The sequence below is a fragment of the Colius striatus genome, chromosome 5, assembly GCF_028858725.1.
Source record: "Colius striatus isolate bColStr4 chromosome 5, bColStr4.1.hap1, whole genome shotgun sequence".
Lineage (NCBI taxonomy): Eukaryota > Metazoa > Chordata > Aves > Coliiformes > Coliidae > Colius > Colius striatus.
Window position 1 is genome coordinate 12,176,708 of NC_084763.1, and position 21,383 is coordinate 12,198,090.

The window sequence follows — 21,383 nt, forward strand, 5'->3', positions numbered from 1 at the left end:
TTTGAATGATTATGCTACTACTGTTACTAATTCTTGACTAAGAACAAGGTACCCAACTCAGAGAAGGAAGTCAAAGGGAACCAAAAGCCTTTTTCCTTCCTGATTTATTGAAAAACCATTAATAAGTAAACTGATTTCAGCAGGATAGATAGGCATATGCATTCAAGAAAGTAATTGGTACATTGATTGAAATGTAATTAATCTTCAGACTAACTCAGTTCAACTTCATGTTGAACTCAGTTCAACTTCACGTTGAACTTCATAACTTCATGTTGAACTCAGTTCAACTTCATGTTGAACTGAGACCTTGATATAGACTAAGCAACTTTTAGTTCCAAAATTGCTGTCTTTAGTAAGCTTCTGACTTCCCTGTCATTTGCTGGCTATTGCTACCTAAACAAGTCTTTGAAAAGAAGCTTTAATGGTACAAGTCCAATATCTAGTGAGTATTATGTTTTAATTCTTGGGGGGGTTGGACTAGATGATCTCTAAAGGTCCCTTCCAACCCTACCATTCTAAGAATTTCTTTTTTTTTTCCTATTGTACTGTGGACAGGTGCTTTGGAGAAATCTCAATGTTTATGTTTTCCACCATTGAAAGAATTACATTCATCTCATTGAGAGAACTGAAGCAATTTGCAACACTGTGTGAGAAAAATTCTTTCTTTAAAAAAACAATAAAATCTTTCCTGTGAAACTTTTTGTGAAGAATTTAGTTTGTGAAACTCATAGCTTTATTACTACAACATAGAACATAAACAAATACATCAAATGAAATCTTGGCTTCATTCTTCAATATCAATATTTTAGGATTTCTGTGTGTCCTTCCCAGAGTTAAGTTTGGTATAGCTTTTCCAGATGGAGGTGTGAAAAGTTAAATGCATGTATATTACAGAAGGTATTCTGTAAAAGTAAAAACCCATGGTGATGGATGCATCTCACTTGTCAGGGAAATTTGTGTGGGATACAGCAGCTATGTAGTTTCACACACAAATACAGAAGAATATCTAATGTTTAATATTTCATCATAATTGCATAGTAATTTATTGTTGTGGAAAAAAGAAATATTACATATGGAGTGTGATCTCAAATTGAAAAATGACAGGAACGATGAATCCAGAGTATTTGTTATTAATAAATAATGTGCTTTTGTGACTCAGTAAACTCTCTCTGTAATAACGGTGTGTTTCATTCTATATTGCTCAAGAAATTTTCAAACCAAAAGAAGAAGTCCTCCCAGATCCATTTCCTCAACTGCTGAGGTTTTCCTGGGGACCGAAGGACAGTCTAGCATTGTTCAACATTATAGCTGAATGCAGTGACACTGGGCTATAATAAGCTGCAGATGAAATCCAACTACAAAGTGTTTTGCAACAGTACTTATGAGTAAGGTGTTGTAGTTGGTACAACTAACTATATGGATATAGTTTTTGGCAGCAGTTAGATTCTTATTTGCTGTATATTTTCTTAGATTTTCTGCTGGACCAAATCACTGTATCCATAATTTACAGTTAAATATTTGCTTTAAATGTGAGAGTGACACATGCACATTGCCTTTTCAACCTGTGTTAGAGAAAGGATAAGAAAATGAAATGATATTCTTTTTCTGGAAATTCTGATAGTAACTTATTGGAATGTAAATGGTGGACTGTTCTGGTTTTGTCTGGGATAGAGTTACTGTTCACAAGAAGCTGAGAGGGTGCACAGTTGGGACAGCTGACCTGATCTAATTTAAGGGGAAATTCATTTCCATATGATATCATGCTCAATATATAACTAGGGGAGGTGTCTAGAGGGAGGAGAAATGTGGCTGAGGATGGGACTGAGCACTGGATTCCAGGTGGTGTGCAATGTCATTGTGCATCACTTTATGTATTATTTTGTTAATGGCGTTGTTTCTTCTCTCCTTGTTGTCCTATTAAACTGCCCTTATATCAACCCATGAAGTTTTAACTTTTTCTTCCCATTCTCCTCCCCATCGCACAAGGGTGGGGAGGAGTGAGTGGCCCTGTGGGGTTTTGTTGCCACTGGGCTTAAACCACAACGGTCTTTTTTGGTGTGCAACATGGGGTGCAAAGGACAGGCTTGAGCAGAGTAAGCTAAAATAAATTTGTTATACAGATCTCTTATATTAGTTAAAAATCTGCTGGTCACACTTTTGGTCTGTTTGTTCTTACGATAGTGTTGTCTACGTTCTTATATGCAATATATGTGTTCCCTGCAGTGATGTTTGTCACTTCTGAGAGAGGAGTGAGGACTATCGTTGCTCTGTACTGGGTAATGGCAACACATGGTGTGATTACATCACTGGTCATGAAGTTAAGCTGGTGTTGCATGTGGCAGTGTTGTTGTGCCCATACCTCTTTTGGAATTTATTAGTAATCACGCACAGTCTCTGGGGAAAGAAAGTAGGGATACTTTCTTAAGCTCTTTCACCTCCCTTGTCACCTTCAGGCTGATAACAGCAGGTTTTGGGAGTTTTTAATATCACTGGGATGTCCAAGCCAGTATACTCTTAGGCCTATTTCTCTTGAATGTGTTTCAGGTCTTGTTTATGGTTAGAAAAAATTTTTTTAAAGAATACAACTTGGAGATCTGCCCCGAGGTTGGGTAGTCACGGGTGGTGTGGTCTGTGGGAGAGCATGCACAGGTATCTAGAGAGCTTCTTACCTCCAATGGATTGGAACTTGACTCGCAAACAACCACAGGACCCTAATAGAGTGATAGAGTATTTGAAAGGAAAATACTGTGGCTGTTACAAAGAGGCACAACTTACCACACTGTGCTGGGCCCATGCCAGTATTTACCATACACTGATCAATGATAGACAGCACCCTGAGGGGAAAAGGGAGAAAAATAGACTGTCAGGTACTGTGACTACTCAACCCTGGTGACAGGTGCTGCAGCTGAACCAGAGAACTAACCTGTGCCTGTTATCAGTTGCCCATGTACAGACGAAGAAATCCGTATAAATATTGGTTTGCTTAGTGAGAGTTTAAAGTGAACCAGGGTCATCACAAGAATGGGAGGAAGAGGCAGAACCAGAGATGATCACCCAATCCTTATTGCTGAGTGAATTTTGGGATATGGAAAGAGATTTCAGGCACTGTCCGGGCGAGTGCGTTGTTACCTGTCTGCTTTGTTGCTTTGATAACAGAGCCAGTAGCCTGGAATTAGTGAGTAGGGAAGCCAAGCATCTGGAATCCCTGTCTAGGTAAGGGGGCATTGACAAGGCAATTGGAGAAAGGACACAAGTCCTCAGCCTTTGGAGGCAACTTCTCTCAGATGTGAAGGAAGGGTACTCCTTCAAGGAAGAGGTTACATATTACCCAGGCAAGTGGACCACCATGGGGAGAGGTATCCAGTGCATGAGGGAATTAGCTCTGCTGGAGGTGATTTATAATGATCCAGACAATGAACAGATACCTACAGAACGAGATTAAGTCCAGTGCACACCTTGCATGAGGCAGAAGTTGTCATGAATTGCACCACCATTTTATGCCAACTCGTTGTCAGTCATGTCCTGGAGATAGGATGAGGAGCAATCGGTGGATGGAGTGATTGGCTAACTCCAGCAATTCGAAGGAAGTCTCTCTTCCTCCCTACAGGCCAGCATCTCAGCAGTAGAGAAACTGCCCTAGGAGTGCCACAAATTCAAAGAGAGTATGTCCTACTCCTTGCCTGTAACAGGTCCATATCTCAGCTATGAGGAGTACGCATTCTGCTGCTCAAGAGACAGAGTATAGAACATACATGCCATGGAGTACCCTGTGGTTTTACTTATATGACCATGGAAAGGACATGAGGAAGTGGAATGGAGCCTAACTTGACCAAAGAGGCACAGATACGTGAGTTGCAAGGAAAAACAATCACAAAAGGGGATACTTTCTGGAAAAATGCCACCCTAGTTTCCAGCAGGCAGCTCCCCAGATAGAGCAGAAGGGTTGATCCCGCTTGTAATACTCTTGAAGAGACTTCTAATTTGTGTTTACAAAAAGTGATTAATAAATACTATGACCAATATTAGAGGGACCCTGCCTCCAGCCAGGTGGAGAGGGACAGCTGGCTTTATGGGACTGTGTGGATCTGATTGCCTGGCACACTGGTGGACATCAGTGCGTAATGAACCCTAGTGCCATCAAGCAGTAAAGGAGCAGAACCCATCTGCATTGCTGGAGTGATGGGGAGATTCCAACAGCTAACTGTAAAGAGCCTGAAGTGAGTCTAACTGGTGATGAGTGTCAAAAGTGTCCAGTTCTGGGCTCCCCAGCTGAAGAGGGACAGGGAACTTGTTAGACAGAGTCCAACTGAGGGCCACCAAGATCATCAGGGGTCTGGAGCACCTTTTGTATCAGGAAAGACTGCAGGACCTTGTTCTGTTCAGCCTGGAGAAGATTGAAATAGGACCTCATCAACACCTAAAGGGGGAATGTCAGGTCGATGGGGCAACACTTTTTTTCTGTAGTGTCCAGTCATCGGTCTAGGGATAATGGACATAAGCTGGAATGCAAAAAGTTTCACTTAAACACAAGGAGAAACTACTCTGCTCTGAGGGTGAGGGAGCCCTGGCACAGGCTGCCCAAAGAGGGTGGGGAATCTCCTTCTCTGGAGGTGAACCTGCTTTAGCAGGAGTTGGAGTGGGATCTCTAGAGGTGCCTTCCAACCCCTACCATTCTATGAAAAGCCCTCCATTGTGACTGGCCCAGAGGCTCTGTGCATCCTTGGCACAGAGTACCACAGGAGAGAATCTTTTAATGACCCAAAAGGATACTGGTGTACCTTCCTGTACCTGCTTTGGAGCTACATGAGGAGGATGGAACAGCTGTCCCACCTGCCCAGTCTCTTGGAGTACCTTTCTGCTGTGACAAGGTTGCTAAGGTTTGCGGAACAGCAATTCCCAGTTGTGACTACAATGGTTCACTGGTGCCAATATTACATCAACTGGGACTCTTTGATCCCCATCCATAAGCAGATTCATCAGCAGAGAGCCAAGGGGTGATCGACAGGACCTCGTCACCCTTTTACAGCCCCATATGCCTTGTGCAAAAGTCTAATAGAGAGTGGAGACTTGACAGTAGACTATTGTGGCCTAAATGAAGTCACATCACTGCTGAGTGCTGCGCTGCTCCAGGGGTGGAAATGCAGCCCCACCATTTGCCATGGACTGACCCAGGCTGCACTGGAAAAGGGAGATTCTGGAGCACCTATAATACATTGATGACATCTGAATTAATTATTTTATATTTTGATGTAGATTGGACTGATTAGTAGTAAACACTTGGTTCATCAGAGCAAATTTCTTCCATCTAGGGACTGATAGGGAAAACATGAAGAAAAAAAAAATTTGGGAAAAAAAAAGGTCACATGACCTATTGTTTAGGCAGGCAGTTGTACTTACCAGCACACTAGTTAACAGCATAAACCAAACATATTGTGCCTGGTGAATTAGTGGTAACCTTGCATGCCAACTACTACTTTATTGTGTGCTTCAGATAGAGTCACATGCTATATTTTCTGCAACAAATAATAAAGAATCTACCATTGATTATAACACAGCAACCGATTTTCAGGCATCACTGCATCATAAATATTCCCTTCTTTTTCTCTGATGATATATTTGTACTTACAAGGTATATATTTATCCCCTTAAATTGTGGTTACTAAATTAGCATGCCATATTTTTCACAAAATTAATCTTTTTCCAGTTTTGTCTCTGACTAATATCTTGATAAATCTCTCTTCATCTTCTAATGGCAGATGATTTATCAAGGCCTACCACTTAATTAATATTACAGAGCATGAGGAGAGCTGAAGAATTCAGAAGTATTTTCCATAGCTTGTACATGTAAAATGAGAAGCATAGGAGAAAACGGAAAGATAATCTTGTAGCGGAGAAAAAGCCTTTGTGATTTAAGCATGGGATTGAGGTTCAGGAAATGGTGAGTTCTATCCCACAAATCCATCATGCTTCCCACTAGACTTTAAACAAGACATCGATTTTTTTTTCTTCTTTCATACTGTTGACCATTCTGCAAAATGTTTAGGGTAATGCTGTCTTATCTCCTAGGGCAAGTCAATGCTGTATTTGTCTAGTATTACTACCGTTAGAGGACTTGTTTTATTTTCTGAGTTTATTGAGTTGTACTTACAGAAGCACTTCCATGATAGCCTGAGTCTTTTCATGTTAAAAAATGTACATAATAGGTAATACATAAAGGATGTTTTTGTCACATACAGATTTTAAGTTGTGTATCTGAGGCTTATTTAAATAAACAGAAATCTTGGAGAAGTTGTCAGTAAGGTTTCATCTTTCCTGAGTACTTTATTTTTCTTCCACTTCTAGGTTGCATGTCTCACTCATGTTGCAGCTAATTACCTTAATTGCAAAATTGAAGCAAGACGCTGGGGTACTGCACACGGGAGTATTGTTCCGTATCAGGTAAGCAGAAAGCATTAGGATTTTTTGATCTTGGAATTAATGATTTTGTGTAATATGGGATTGAGAACTGACTTACTTTTCCCATGACCTGCTGTAGTCTGTAATGTGTCTGTGTCTAGGTAGGACAAAGTTCTGTTGTTCATTGTAGTTTCTACATTTTGCATATTTCTTCGTCAGTAGATTAGTAACAGAACACTGAAATAGATCAAAGGTGTTGGCTGAAATTGGATGACTTTAATGCTAGCATGATGGCTTGATTGGTTGTCACCTGACAGAAACTTCTTTAAGGGATACTTGATTTCTTTACCAGTTATAAATGGAAGTATTTTGCCTCTGAATTTTGGTATTTTTATCTTGTGAGTCTAAAAGAACAATCTAAGTGACCGTGAAAATCTGTCACTTCTATGTATTTGTACATTTCTATTGATTTTGCTAAAAGTCACTGTGGCTCAGTGAGACAAGATGTTGACAAAGGGTATTGATCATATCTCCCAAGAGGAGTTCATAGTCTGATACATCTAATGAAGGGTTAAATTCCTTAAAATAACATGACCTTCATCATATAAACAAGCACACACAAAAAATTACTACAGTTCTCTTACTTCTGGCTAGTATTGCAAACTCTTCCAGTAGAAAGTTTTTTTATGTTCTAGCTAATCATTTTGTGTTCTTGACAGAAGGTAATGGTAACTTGTGAAGGCTTAGGCATGTGTTTAATTAAAAAAAAAAATCTATTATTTAATAATTTCATAGTTCTTGACACTTCTCATCAAATAGTCATGTTTGCAAGTTAACTAGACAGAGCCTGGATTTCTTAATTTCTGCCTGGAGTCTTTTAAATCTTGAGAGATATAGTTCCCAATGTTTGCTTGGGAGAACTGCACTTAAACACCACTCAGTTTCTTTACCGTCTCCTTTATTTTTAGAGAAAGTGAGGGAAATCATGTATTATCTTCTCTCCAATGGTGAAGATGGTGGTGATCACAACATTATAAGGTTTGCTGCTTCTGGCCATAGAAACTCTGAAGCAAAAATCTTCCATCCTTGTGCAGAGCACTATCACTGACTAGTGTCACAGTCAGGAATCCTCAGGCCTAAAACCATAATCAGTTGTTTTTTTAAGAGCTATGTCTACATGAGCTAGAAGAACTTTTCCAGTACATACCACTGCATAGTCAGCTGGCTTGTTATGAATTAGAGAAGATTACAAATTGTCTCAGACCAACGAGGAGATGTGGCTCTTTCTGTAAGGATGAGTTTAGTCCTGGAAACCAAACAGATTTGGTTCTTGTCTTGGGTGTAGTGCAGCACAGCTATACCTGCGCTGCTCAGTGCTGGGCACAGCATAGAAGTATGGTCATGTTTCCCAGAACCGGCTCTGCATGACCCAGTGTAACAAGGCATCACTACACCAAATAGGTACATTCTGCTGTGTTTCTGTGATGTGACCTTTTGGTGCAGCCCTTTTTGAACTTTAGTACATTGAAAGTATAAAACAGATCTGAAGTGTTTGAAGTTTGTATAAGCAAAACCTAAAACCTGACTAAACAAAACATTTTATCTTCACCACACTGCATTTGGCTGCATAACTGAAACTTGCATTCTTTTGTGTCCTTTCACCTTTGTTTTTCCACAGTCAAAATGAAAAGAAAAGCAGATGTTGAGTTTTTATAGACAGCTCTCTAGATATACAGAGTTTGAGGAGGTATTTTCAGGTATCTTCTGGTTTAACGGAGATTAGTCAACGTGTAAATAACTTTTTAAACTTAAAATCATATCTAAACTCTGGTTCCTGTGTTTCTGTATGCTGTTTCTTTGGTAGATATTATAAATATTACCTCAATATTATAAACAATTTAAATCTGATTTTTCTTGTTCATAAACCAGTAATTAGAGTGGATTTACTATGGGTGGAGTTGCATGTGTCTGTGTTTATGGCTCATCTGTTAACATTCCATCAGCTAGCATGGTTATAATTCTGATTGTAACCATAAGTATATTATACTTTCTAGAGTTTATTTTTTGTTTACTAACATAAGCTATACTTAGACTGCAAAGCTCTTCATCAGCATGAATTAACCCTCACCGTTCCTCTTGTTGTGCTTTTATAATTGCTTCCTTTGCTCACTTGTAAAACAGTTTAGAACAGAACTCTGAAACCTGACTTTCATCCCTCATCCTAGTTATTGAATATACTGTCTTTTGCTTACTAAACTAATATGTGGTTATCACAGTGCTAATGCTTGCAAATAAATGTAGAGTATGTGGGGTTTTTTTGTTTCGAGGTATTTTATGCAAGTAAATTCTAATTTCTTAAAATAATACAAATTATACTGCAGAAAATTGAATTCCCTGTATTTCAGAATTATGTCCTCAACCTTTGTTTTGCTTTCATTTGCTGTATTTTGAGTTTTCACACTGGTAGTAAATTATAACTTTGAAGTGATACAGAGACTGCAATCCTGCTAAAAAGTGTCCGACTATGGTGAGTCATAGAAGACTGGATAAACATAAGAGATCCTTTAATAGATACTAAAAAGACAGAATCTAAATAATTTACTTCATCTTTCTGTGTGATAGAAGTCTGGTCAGAGTGCTGACCAAAATGTAATAGAAAATATGTCAAAAGCATCACAAATGTGTACATAAATAGTTCCTTTTTTTGCCTACAGTTGTTACAGTAAATGGTTTAGTGCTCTAACACATTCAGCAGTGTATATGGAATGCTATAGCAGCTGCTATATTGTTGAGCCTCAATTGAATAATTTTGTTCAGAATATCTTTGCAAATGGCTCTATTTTTTTCTATTTACAAGGCCAAAATTGACTTTGAGTGTATCTGTAATTTCACTGAATTACCTTTTGCTTTTTGAGTGGAAAAACTAACAACATAATTTGTCCCTCAAGGTATTCTCTAGGTTGACCTTTCTTACTTTTCCTTGTATTTAAAATCATAAAAATTAAACTTTAATGGGCATCTGTGTTTTCTCTTATCTGAAACTACCAAGATACATAGAACCTTTGAAAATCTATTTCTGATCAGAGAAACAAGCTCTTCATAAAATAAATGCAAAGTTTGGTGTACAAGGAGTTTCTTTGAAGGTTTTTAATTTTTTTTCTTATTTGCTGATAATTTCCAGACTTCAGGGCATGGTCATCTGAGATGTCTGAGTTTTCTCTTCTGTGCGCTCATCATCAGAACTGAAAGGAAAGGATTGGAACTTTTTGAGAATGGATGTCTTCCAGAGTTCTTACAAGGCCATCCGTAAAGATTTGGTATAGGTTTTCAATGCAGATCAATTCTACAATGTACCACAATGATGAAGAACTCTAAATTATAATAAACCAAAATCAGAAATAGGTTTTTGAGTGTTGAACTCTCGATGAGAAAGGTCACTCCTGTGATAGTGCATGTATTCAGATTCCAATCTGCTCGGTTTCAAGTGTTAAAGCACAAACCTTAAGTTTTGGGCTATATCTTAAATGTAATTAGTGTAATTTTTTTAAACAAGTTTCTATAATGAGACACCTTGTTTAGCTACAGCTGCTCCGTGATTATCCAGAGGAAATCAGGGGCTTAACAGCATCCGGTTTACATAATTGTGCTGAAAAGCAAAGTTTTGTTACTGTCTTTCATTTGGGGTGATAAGGTCATCCCTCATTCTTATGATTTCACCAATGTGCTGTCTTGTCTGTACCATGCATGAGATCTAGACGTTTACTTTTTCATCTTCTAATTGTTCCACTTGGAATGGATACTCATTCTCCTGAGAAAGCCTACTGTAACCTCTGTGTTTACAGGACATTTCCTGTGGCAGCTTATCACCCGGCCACCTGCCCAACTGGGCAGCACTTTCAGAGGCAAACTTTCAGCAAAAGCTATAGGACTGCTTTCTCTTAAGCCATAGGGATGAAAATCTCTTTAAAAAGCTGAGATATCGCCTGCCTAATTTAGTTCTGTTCCAGATTTGATCCTAAGACTCACAGGGTCTTCTCAAGTATGCTTCAGTATATTTTCAGAATATGCAAAGGGCACAACCATTCTGCACAGAGGTTGAAACCACAAGACAGGAAAGAAATCATTATTTTAGCTAATTACCTTTTCTTTTGACTGACCTGTGTATTGGCATAGCTCAGCAGAACCAACATTAATGTCTTTTATATTAGAGCATCATTTCAATTCTTTAAGCTTTAACTTCTTGTTTTGCTGGGCATAAGATTTTCCTTCATATAAGGAAACTCTCTCTGTGTCAAAGGCCTTGCAGTTCAAGTGTGTTATGAAAACTGAAGTATAAGGTCACAAGGAAGTGAAAGGTATGAGGTAGCAGGAAGATGACTGTAGTTGTAAATGTGAATATCTCTACTTTTTCCTTGTGGAATTCATCCTGTTTGGGAATCTTACAAAGAAAAGGCCATTCTTGTGACGTCTGTGTCATCACAGGAACAGAGAAATGCAGTAAGTTGCTACTGATGTGATTCATCTGACAGAGATGCTTTTCATACAAAGACACAATGTGCACTAAGTTTCCTAACTCAGCTCTTGAGTATCTCAGAGAACTTTTCATTACTCTTCTTATTCTTCCTGTGGAGAGGCCAACAGAATAATATCAACCATTAAGAAATTTAGAAATGCTTAAACCACCCAAGAACGATGTTGTGTAGTCATTTTCTTTTCTGTCTTTATGTGGTTTTATTGGGATACTTCTGCAGTTAATGTGTCTTGGAATGAAAGTCAATAAACACTAGAATTTGGATCGTTTGCAAAATTTTATTTTGCACATGAAACTCTCCTTCTTAAATAAGTCCAATATGGACGTTATGGAAGACAATCTTTCTGCTCTCTAATTGCTCAGTCTAGGAGAAGGTGCAACTTATGCACAGGAAAGAAAGAAAATACAGGGTTTTTTTTGGGGTTTTTTTTTTTTTTTTTTTTGAGTTCTAGATTCAGGAAATGCAAGATGTCCCATCTTATTCTGTGAACCTTAGCCCAGGAATCTACATAATACTCAGCTGCACTATTTGGACTACCTTGGGCGCTCATTTTCATGTATTGTTGTTCTGAGAAACAAAATATCACTGTTGAAAGTATTGCCCATTTGACATGAAAATCAAATGTATTCACAGATCAGCTGAATGGGACAGCAAAGTTTGCTCACTCACAATGAACAGTTTCACTTGCTAAAGAACAATTTGGCCATCCTCAAGATACATGGCTTGGCTTGTATGATGAAAACCCACTGTCCCAGATACTTCAGTAGCCTAGTGATATCTCGAACTACTTAGTTACAGGTTGGTTTTTAACGATTTACTTCTTGTCTATCTTAGAAGGCACAGGATAGAGAGAAGCCATAAAGGCTTGTGACATCCTGGATTCTGTAAAACAAGAAAACAAGGATATAAATTGAAGAAGTTTTTGTCTTTCTTTCTTTTTGGACAAGTTTTTGTTTGTAGATTTCCTTACTAATCTCTTCAGATGTCTCTTGCTGTGGTATGACTAGGTGAACTACTGACTGCACAAACATTTTGATGTTACTACAGGAACCACACTTGACACTGCTTGGTAGAAAGTGCTGGAGCAGCAGGGCCATTTTAGTCAATGAAAAGGCATAGTAATTATCTGTGGGAATGTGTGTAGAAACCTACCTGTTCCTGAGGAATTAATTCTAGTTATTCAAACCTGACAACATTGTATTGACTTTCCTGGTGATCGTCCTTCAATGAGTTGTGAAGCTTCTCTCCTGGGCAGAGCAGCTGTCTGGAAACTAAATCAGTAAGTTTGCCTTAGGCAGTTTCAGATACGTGCTCAGTGTATCGTGAGATATACTTATAGTTGCATTCATATTTATCTTATCCTGTCACAGAGATAGCTCTTTAAAGAAGCTGACCTGTATTCACATAGAATGGACAGTTTCTTACCTGTACACAGGAACTTTTCAGATGGAAATGTAATGCATTAATTTAAAACCTGATACTTTTTTTTTTTTCCCTGAAAGCAATCCTGCTGGAGTTTTGTACACTAAACACTGCCTGTAAGATACCCTTTTATGCATACTTTGAATTTGCAAACTATTTGCAAATAATTGTAGTTATTATTAAGGAGAGATAGATGATCTCAGTTTTGATCTCCTCCAAGAAAATGTCACAGACTATTTTGTTTCCGTCATAAAACATTCTTGTAAGTGTGTTTAGAGTAAATACATCTGTAAATTCAATTTAAACTGGATGTACATGAAGGTTATTAGTCTCTCACTTGTCTGTGGTCACAAAAGAACAACTCACAATGAAACCAGGATCAGAACACAGGCGTGCTCATGTTCAGTGTCATTTAGTGATCATACTTGTCTTTTATGTATGATGTTCGTTGTTTCCTACGTATTTGTCCATTGTTGGGGTGAGTGTTTGAGTCTATATTATTTACAGCAGTATGATTAGCCTCCAAAAGTGTTGCAGGATTACTGAACATTGCAGATTTACATATCCGTATCAAATTATAATTCTTAGGTAGGGCAGCATAGCAGAGCCCTGACCAGTAAATTGCTCTTCAAATTGTAGCTGGTTGGAAAGTGATAAAAGTAGCATCTGTGGGCTTTAGAGGAGGTGTTGACTGCAGCTGGATCACAACTTTTGTCTCATCTATTTATCAAGTTTGAAAATATGTTTTGTAGATGTAGTATAACTATACAGTGCAGCCACTCAAAAGGTCAAGCACGTTTGAACAGTCTGAAAGAGAGGTCAGAAATCTATGTGCACCAGTATCACTCAGTGACTCCTGACATCATCATCCTACTTGTATAAATGATGATTTATATTGCCATCATAGCTAGAAACCCTAAGAAACCACCACAATCCCTTGTGCAGGGTATTGTACAAGCAGAACAAATCAGTTCTTTCTGATCACTAACGGGGAATGAAACATGAATTACTTTAAATGACTGAAGTGAGTAAGGATATTGGTAGTGTTCACAGTCTCCTGAAACATTATTTTCTCAAAAATGTAAGGATTAGATGATTTATGGTAAATATCATTCACTCTTGGAGCATGGGAGATGTGAAGGCATGTCCACCTGATGAAGGCTGTCCATGTTTTATGGAGTCTGAAAAATGAATACATAAAAAACCCAGGAAAATTTTTACCATTGTTGAATTGATGTTCAGATACTTGCTTTTCCCATGTGAAACTTGTGAGTTTTGTTGGAAAGTGTTCATTGTTATGGAAGGCTATGTCCACTAGATGTCATTCATGTAATCTAGTTTTTGTTGCAGCATTTCTTTCTAATGAGCTGAGTAGGATGGTAGGTAGAAATTTTCAGCATTATTATATTAACTGCTTTTGTGTACGCAATGGTTTTGACTTTATACATGTGGCATGTTACAAAATAATATTCTGATTATCTCTGTGATGAATCTGACATACCATTTAGTTTAGAGCTTGTCTTTACATGTTTTTGCCTACCATTACATTGTTGTGTGAGCAGATCCATTGTGTAAGAGCACCCAGGTGAGCTTATGTAGTCTGTGACTGTTCTGCAAGGAGAGGAAAGCAAAAGTATCCTGTAAGTAATAGAATTCTACCTAAAATGTGTTCTTTTCTAATCTCTTTACACCTCTAAGGGCAATTGTTTAGAGAAGTGCATATCTAATCCGGAAAGGCAGCTCAAATTTCATGAATGTACGCAGGTGGATTGATATACTGCCAGGGCTTAGCTGTACGACTGTGCTTACAGTACCTGACTTATGTCACTATTAATATCTGAGGCATTTCAAATAGAATCACTTTAATCAAGCTTTAATGAAATTGTGTGTGTACAAATCAAGGGTGCATCTGACTATTCAGTTGGGTGGGTTGGCAGGATCTGTGCGGATCTTAGCAAAGAGTGCTTGCACCCTCTGCCTCCCTGCCCCCATCTTTGTGGTATGACACGTGTTACTAATTGTTAGACAGCTTCTGGGAAGCTGAATCTATAGTCTCATTGAAGAGCAACTGCTGCAACGTTGGCCTGTGCTCTTTCCCACTTTCGATTTGGAGTAGCTACAGCAAAACTGGAAGCTGGAGATCACAGCTTCCTCCAGCCTCCCTCTCCCCTTCCATATGGAATAAAGAAATTCTCTGCCCTGTGTAGTCAGCCAGAGGGCAGGATGGGGAAGTGATAATCCTCTTGGAATGAGCACTTGCATGAAAAATGATAAATGCTACATTGCATGGGGATTAACACTTGCTTATGAATTTACTTTTAATGGAGTGATGCTTCTTTTCCAGCAATGTGAAGGTTCGCTGTACTTGTAGACCTGATTAAGAACCTTTACCACTGTTCAGCCAAAAGGGAACCATCTGCCATCAGAAACATAACTGTTGGAAACTGTTTCACTCTTTTGCATATTATCCTCAAGAACGTAAAACACTTGCTTTCACATAGAATTTGCTTGCCTAGAAAAATGGCTGTTCTCACATCTCATTGCAACATACTTCCTTCACTCATCATGAGAATTGCATTTCTGCTCACATTTAATGCATCTGCGTGAGGTCTGTGCTTTGTCACCCTGGAACTCTGAAACATGACAATACAGAGCCAATTTAAAGGATGAAGTTGCTCTGTAAATCATGTCTAGTCTCTTTTTTAATGAGAGACCTTAGGATATCCTATGGTGATGTTCACAGAGAAGATCAATCTGTAAGCAGAGTTTGTGAAGCTAGTTTGCCATCATTAGATGTGTTTGGTATTGAGCACTACTTCATAAAGATTTAGTGTAGAAACTGATTGGTACTTTGCAGAATGACCTTTTCTTTTCAGAGTGAGCTGACATGTCATGCGAATATGTTCATTAAGTTAATTTCCAAGCACTGATGTATAGTAATAAATTTGATATGGGCTGTACTGGTTCCTCTAAAGATATTGCATTGCCACTATGATAAACCTAGCTCCACTGGCATAACAACTGTGGTCCTCCAGTGCACAGGCAGCTTGTGGGAATTTATTTGGAAGGGTAGCATTTTTGAGAACCCTTCTGTTCAGAAGTGACATGCACTCAGGAAGTGTCAGGCTTGTTGCCTTACTAAAGCATTGAAGTTTAAAATGCTTAATCTACTGAGGAAAATAAACTTTAAATTGCAGTACTTTTAACGTCATTTCTTGTATTCTTCAGATACAATGTTGCATGATGCTATAGATATTTTAACAGTACTCTCACTAATAAAGCTTGATCATAAAAACACTAAGAAATTGTAATCTAAGGCTTTGTCTATTAATAAACCCCTATTATTACCAAGATTGTTTTGATTTGCTTAGTTCTAAAGATAAGCAGGACTTTTTCTACAGGACTTGAATTCAATAGTGTTAGAATCATGGAATCATTTCTGCTGGAAGAGACCTTTAAGATCATCAAGTCCAGCCTCTGTCCCAGCCCTATCAACCACTAGACCATTTCCCTAAGTGCAACATCCAACAGCCTCTTACACCCCTCCAGGGTCAGTGACTCCAGCACCTCCCTGGGCAGCTGTTCCAATGCCTGACAACCCTCTCAGGAAAGAAATTCCTCTTCATATCTATCCTGAATCTCTCCTGGTGCAACTTGAGGCCATTTTCTCTTGTTCTATTGCTTGTATCTAGGGAGAACAGACTGACCCCTGCCTCACTACAGCTTCCTCACTACAGGGAGAGTGATAAGGTCTGCCCTGAGCCTTCTTTCTCCAGGTTAAACAGCCCCAGATTCCTCAGCCGTTCCTCATATGAGATGTGCTCCAAATCCTTTACCAGCTTGGTAGCCCACTTCTGGATCCTCTACTGCACCTCAATGTCCTTCTTGTAGAGAAGGGCCCAAAACTGGACACAGTATTCGAGGTGCAGCCTCATCAAAGCCGAGTACAGGGGAATGATTACCTCCCTCCTCCTGCTGACAACACTGTTTCCGATACAGGCCAGGATGCCATTGGCCTTCTTGGCCCCCAGGGCACACTGCTGGCTCATGTTCAGCTGCTGTCAACCAACACTCCCAGGTCACTCTCTGCCTGGCAGCTTTCCAGCCACTCCTCCCCAAGCCTGTAGTGCTGCTGGGGGTTGTTGTGGCCCAAGTGCAGGACCCAGCACTTGGCCTTATTGAAACTCATGGCATTGGCCTTGGCCCAGCCATCCAGCCTATCTAGATCTCTCTGTAAAGCTTCCCTACCCTCATGCAGAGTGACACTTCCACCCAGCTTGGTGTCATCTGCAAGCTTACTCAGAGTGCACTCTATCTTCTCATCCAGGTCATTAATAAAGATATTAAACAGGAGTGGTCCCAGTACTGAGCCCTGGGGAATACCACTTGTGACTGGCTATGAGCTGCATTTCACCCCATTGACAATGACTCCTTGGACCCAACCATCTAACCAGTTTTTCACCCAGGAAAGTGTCTGTCCGTCCTAGCCAAGAACAGCCAATTTTTTGTGTTGAGAGTGATAAGGGTGAAAGTGAGAGAGAGAATTTTTTAAAAGTAGTTCTCTGTTTTGACAAAACCATGCTTGCTGACTATCACCTAAACCACACAATATTCACTGACTGGAATTTACCCTAAGAATACAAATTAAGCTAGAAAAAGTGGTCTTATAACTTTATCCCCATGGGGACCTCAACCACTGTTACCTAGTCTCCACCCTCAGCTTTGTTCACTAATATCTAGGATACTTTTGACAGTTGTTAGTCCCAATTTCTCTTAACCAGATGTCTTGAAATACTTATTACCATCTTGCTTAATTGATTCTTCATGCCCACTGAGAAGCAGAGAAGAAATAATTCCATTTTCAATACAGAAGGTAGAGCTGGGATTTAGGAAAAGGTTTTTGGCTGTATAGTTACTGATGCTTTGTGACAGTGGATTGCCATATTGTCTATAGCAAGTTTTTACTTATATAAAATATTCATAGAGCTCATCTACAGTGTTCTCCTTCCTGGTTTCTGTGGAGCCAACTCGTTCATGTTTTCTTCAAAGTTATATTTTTTTAAACCTTTTGTAGTTTTTTTATTTTTGACATGATTTCCACTGTGTTCACCTCTTCAAGTGGTGTATCCAGATCTGATGAGTGCCTTAGGCAAGTTCTTCATGTTTCTGAGTAACATGAAGAGCTTTTATAGACTGTTAAGACACCTGAGAGTCGTTTGCTTTTGTTTTTTAACATTGCATTGCTGTACCTCCTTCTCAGGTGTTCAGCTGCCAGGGTAGGAAAGTAGCACATAGCTCTACGCTGAAAGTTTGCTGATTAATTACCAGCTACAACTTCAGTTTGATTTACTATTAAAAGTTTCTTGTCTGTGTTCTGTGATTTTTGCTTTGTTTCACCATGTATCATTTTACAGAATAGTTTCACTGATGACTCCCAATGCAGTGAAACCTGCAGAGCTGAGGTCACTCTTTGCTGGAGTGACCTCTGAATCTGAGGTAGCAGCAGCCAAAGCAATTGTCTAACCGTGATCTTCGTTTATGTCAGTTACAGCAAGTTTGGTGCTCTCAAATTTTGAATGAGTATGACCATATGTGGGCTTAATGAGCTTTTCCAACTTTTGCACATTAGTTTTACATCATCAGTCATCTTTCTTTTGTAGGTGCATGAAGTTTGAGATTCTAAAAAGTTATCTTCTAAAATTATATTGGTTTTGTGTTTTATATATTTTCTATATTAGAGAGCTACCAAGGTAAAGAATAAAAGTTATATTAACTTAGTAGAAAGGCTATTTTTTGCTAGACAAAAATAAAAAACAAACACAAGGTTAACTTTTGATTTGTTGTCCAATTGGTATGCAGTCAGTTAATATTAGTTGTGTATTGGAACAATCCACTGTCATGTGGAATGACCATAAAAATACAACAAATAAGAAGCTGATGTGACTTCAAATAGAGAAGCATTAGCTGAATCTATGTAACATAGTTAAAACCTCACTTAAAGACAAGGAGTATAAAACATTATAAATACCAATGTTTGCCTCAATGGTAATGTCTCTTCTAAACAGAGACAATTTTTTGACCTTGTCAAATTTATCCTAGGCATATGTGGTTATGATAGTGGCTAGAGAGTTTTGACCATGAATAATAACTGTAACAATGCAACAAAGCTTTTTGTAGTATTCACAAGTTATTAACTTAGCTTAGTGGGGCAGAGACTGCACTTTAATTTAGCTTGAGGCTTAGAAAAATGGATTCTGAGCCTTATTTCAATGCTTCCACAAACCCACAAATAATTTCTTCCTCTTTTGTGTACAAGCTTATGATACTTTATTTTATTTGAGAGTTTTAAATATAGGAGTGAATGTTTTGAAGTAACTGTAGGATTTCACTTGATTTTCCTGGTAGTACTAATTTTTACATACCCAGTTTACATTCACTAATCTGAGAAAGATAGAGGATAAATAAAATGACCATCACATGGCAGCTGTAATCACAGCAGAATCTGAAGTTTGGTGAGTACATTCAGTGTTTGCTTATGTATCTAATCCATGAACAAGGAGGAGGGCTGTGAGTAGGAATGGAGTTCCATGTATTAAGAATCTGATCAGGTAGCTCATTTAAAAGAATGTTATTAGTGATACCTCTCAGCACTTATGCATAATTATGCTATCTTTTCACTGTTACCTTTTTCAAGCTCCTCAGAGATTCTTAAGTAATTTTATTTCCTGCCATTTAACAGTTTTGAGTAATAATGATGATGAGAAAACAGTTAAATAGTTTATTTGCTCAAGTACCAGGTGCTGAAAGCCACCGAGAAGATTGGTGGTTTTTATATTGGTTTACTGTCATCTTGTGTGAGCTTCTTCTAATGTTCATCTTAAGCATTAAAAAAGATAATATAAATGATTTGTGCTCAAGAGATTGGACTGAATCTCACAAATGTAGCTCTATACTTCCTTGCAAGCAGCTGTATTATTTTTGGTTTGGATGCTTGTTGAAATCTCATTTAATGTTTCATTTAATGCTGCTTTTTGGGTGAGTGCTCCCAATCCAATTTTTAATACAGGATAGAGCAGTTTCTTGAAATCGCCAGTTCCGGGTTGCTGCAAGTACCAGAGTGGTGGTTACTTGCTGAATTTTAACTGCTGTGTGCTCCTATCACATTTCTATCTATGCTTTGAGATATGAGTCCTGTAGTTGCACTTTGAGTAGGCTTCTTTTATGTCCCTCCTCCATCTGTAAAAGAGCTGACCTCTTTGTTCTGCTTTTCTCCTGTTTGGTCTCCATTTAGATAGTAGCTGTTCATAATATTCAAAAGAGATAATTCTTGTCTTTCAGAGTTTCACTTCATGGCATTGTTGATGTAAAAGTGTGCGAGTATTTCAATACTGGAAGCAGGGAGCAATCATAGGAAAGGTCGTGGATAGGGCTATCTATTCTCCATGTAAGAGCATCTTTAACAATATTGCTCTTCACAGATATTTGGTTGACTTGTTCCTGGAACTCCACGACCTCCCAGGTAGCTCATTTTAGTGCTCCACTGTTCATGATCTCTGTGACACCCAAGGAAGACTTGTATATATCGTAGCTATGAAGAGTCAGATCAGACATTAAGAAAAGCTTTCTAACAGAGAAGCCAGATTCCTTCCTCTTTTCAATTGTCTTTTATGACCTTATAGACTGGTATGTCTCAGCCTCCTTTAGACTAAACATTCACAGTTTGCTTAGTCTTTCCCCTGAGACCACACTTTCCAGAACTTGCTGCTATTCCCTGTACTTTCTTTTTGGAACATCTTGTGTTTGTGGCATCCAGAACCAAAGTGTGTTGCAGTACTTGAGCTCCATTTCTATCATTTTGAAGTACAATAGAAAGATTATTTCATAAATCTTGTGAGTTCTAATGATGTTCTGAAGTGCCATTTCAGTGTTACTGTGCAGTTGCAAAATTGTCTCTGTTTAATTGATGTTCAGTTTGTGAAACATGTAAATTCTTTCTCCTGTGCTCTTATATGTGAATTATTATTCATGTGAGTGAATGTGAGTGAATTCATGTGAGTTCCCTAATTCGGGAACCTCCCAGTTGATTTGCCTTGTTGAATTTTACCCCCTTGCTTTCAGACTTTTGATCTTGTCTGTTCAGCATTTGAAATTCCTTCTGGTTTTGCGGTGTCTTCAAGTTTGTACATACTTTCTTCTCTCAGTATCTGGGTTAGTAATGAGAATATTGAAGTGATCCATGAACAGTTGATAGTATTATTTCATGTTGACAAGTAGTTCGTAACTCTTTTTGTTTCCTCTTTCTCATATGACCTTACTTGAGTTGGTACTGACCTACACTGTATTCTGGTGAGCAGATATAAGTTAATGACATTCAAGTCAATGTATTTGTACTTTGCAAGTCAATATTGGCTGCTATCCATCCTCTGTTTTGAGGGAATGTACGTGTTTCTTCCTGGGAGATAAGTGCTGACATGAAATTAGCTTAATTTTATTTTTTTATTTTTAAATCCATTCACTGTATTTGCACATTTCTAAGCTCTAGTATCTCACTTCTGTCTCCAAGCTGCTAGTGTGCAGTTCCTCAGACTCTTCTGCAAGGTTTTTAAAAGAAATCTTAGCAGGTCATGGCAGTTGAAACCACTGGATTTTTAGAAGTACATTCTCAGAGCAACTTTTTCATAATCTAGCCCGTTTCACCTATATGTTGCCACATTGGTGTGCTCCTTGCCTTTGCTAATGATTCCCTGAGTACCTGTTTGTGTAGTGCATAGTAGAGTCAGTAGATATTATTTTAATGCAAAGAATAAGCACTTAAAATAGTTAGATTGCTTACTGCAAACACTAGGAAAAAAGTGCTATGTCCTTCCTCTTGACATACACCTTTCAAATAATTTTAAGTATTAATGAGATCCCCCCTCAGTCATCTGTTTTCCAGACTGAACAACCCCAGTTCCCACAGCCTTTCCTCATAAGAAAGATGCACCAGTCCACTGATCATCTTGGTGGCCTTGCTCTGTATCCTGTCCAGATGGA

General features: G+C 38.6%; 1 protein-coding gene across 1 annotated transcript in view; it reads left to right on the forward strand.

Moving 5' to 3' along the window:
• Positions 1-21,383, forward strand: part of SUGCT (succinyl-CoA:glutarate-CoA transferase) — a 325,436-nt gene that overhangs the window by 65,688 nt on the left and 238,365 nt on the right. The window contains exon 9 of the mRNA XM_061996874.1: positions 6,343-6,438. Coding sequence (XP_061852858.1) covers positions 6,343-6,438 — 96 coding nt within the window. The remainder of the gene's footprint in view (positions 1-6,342; positions 6,439-21,383) is intronic.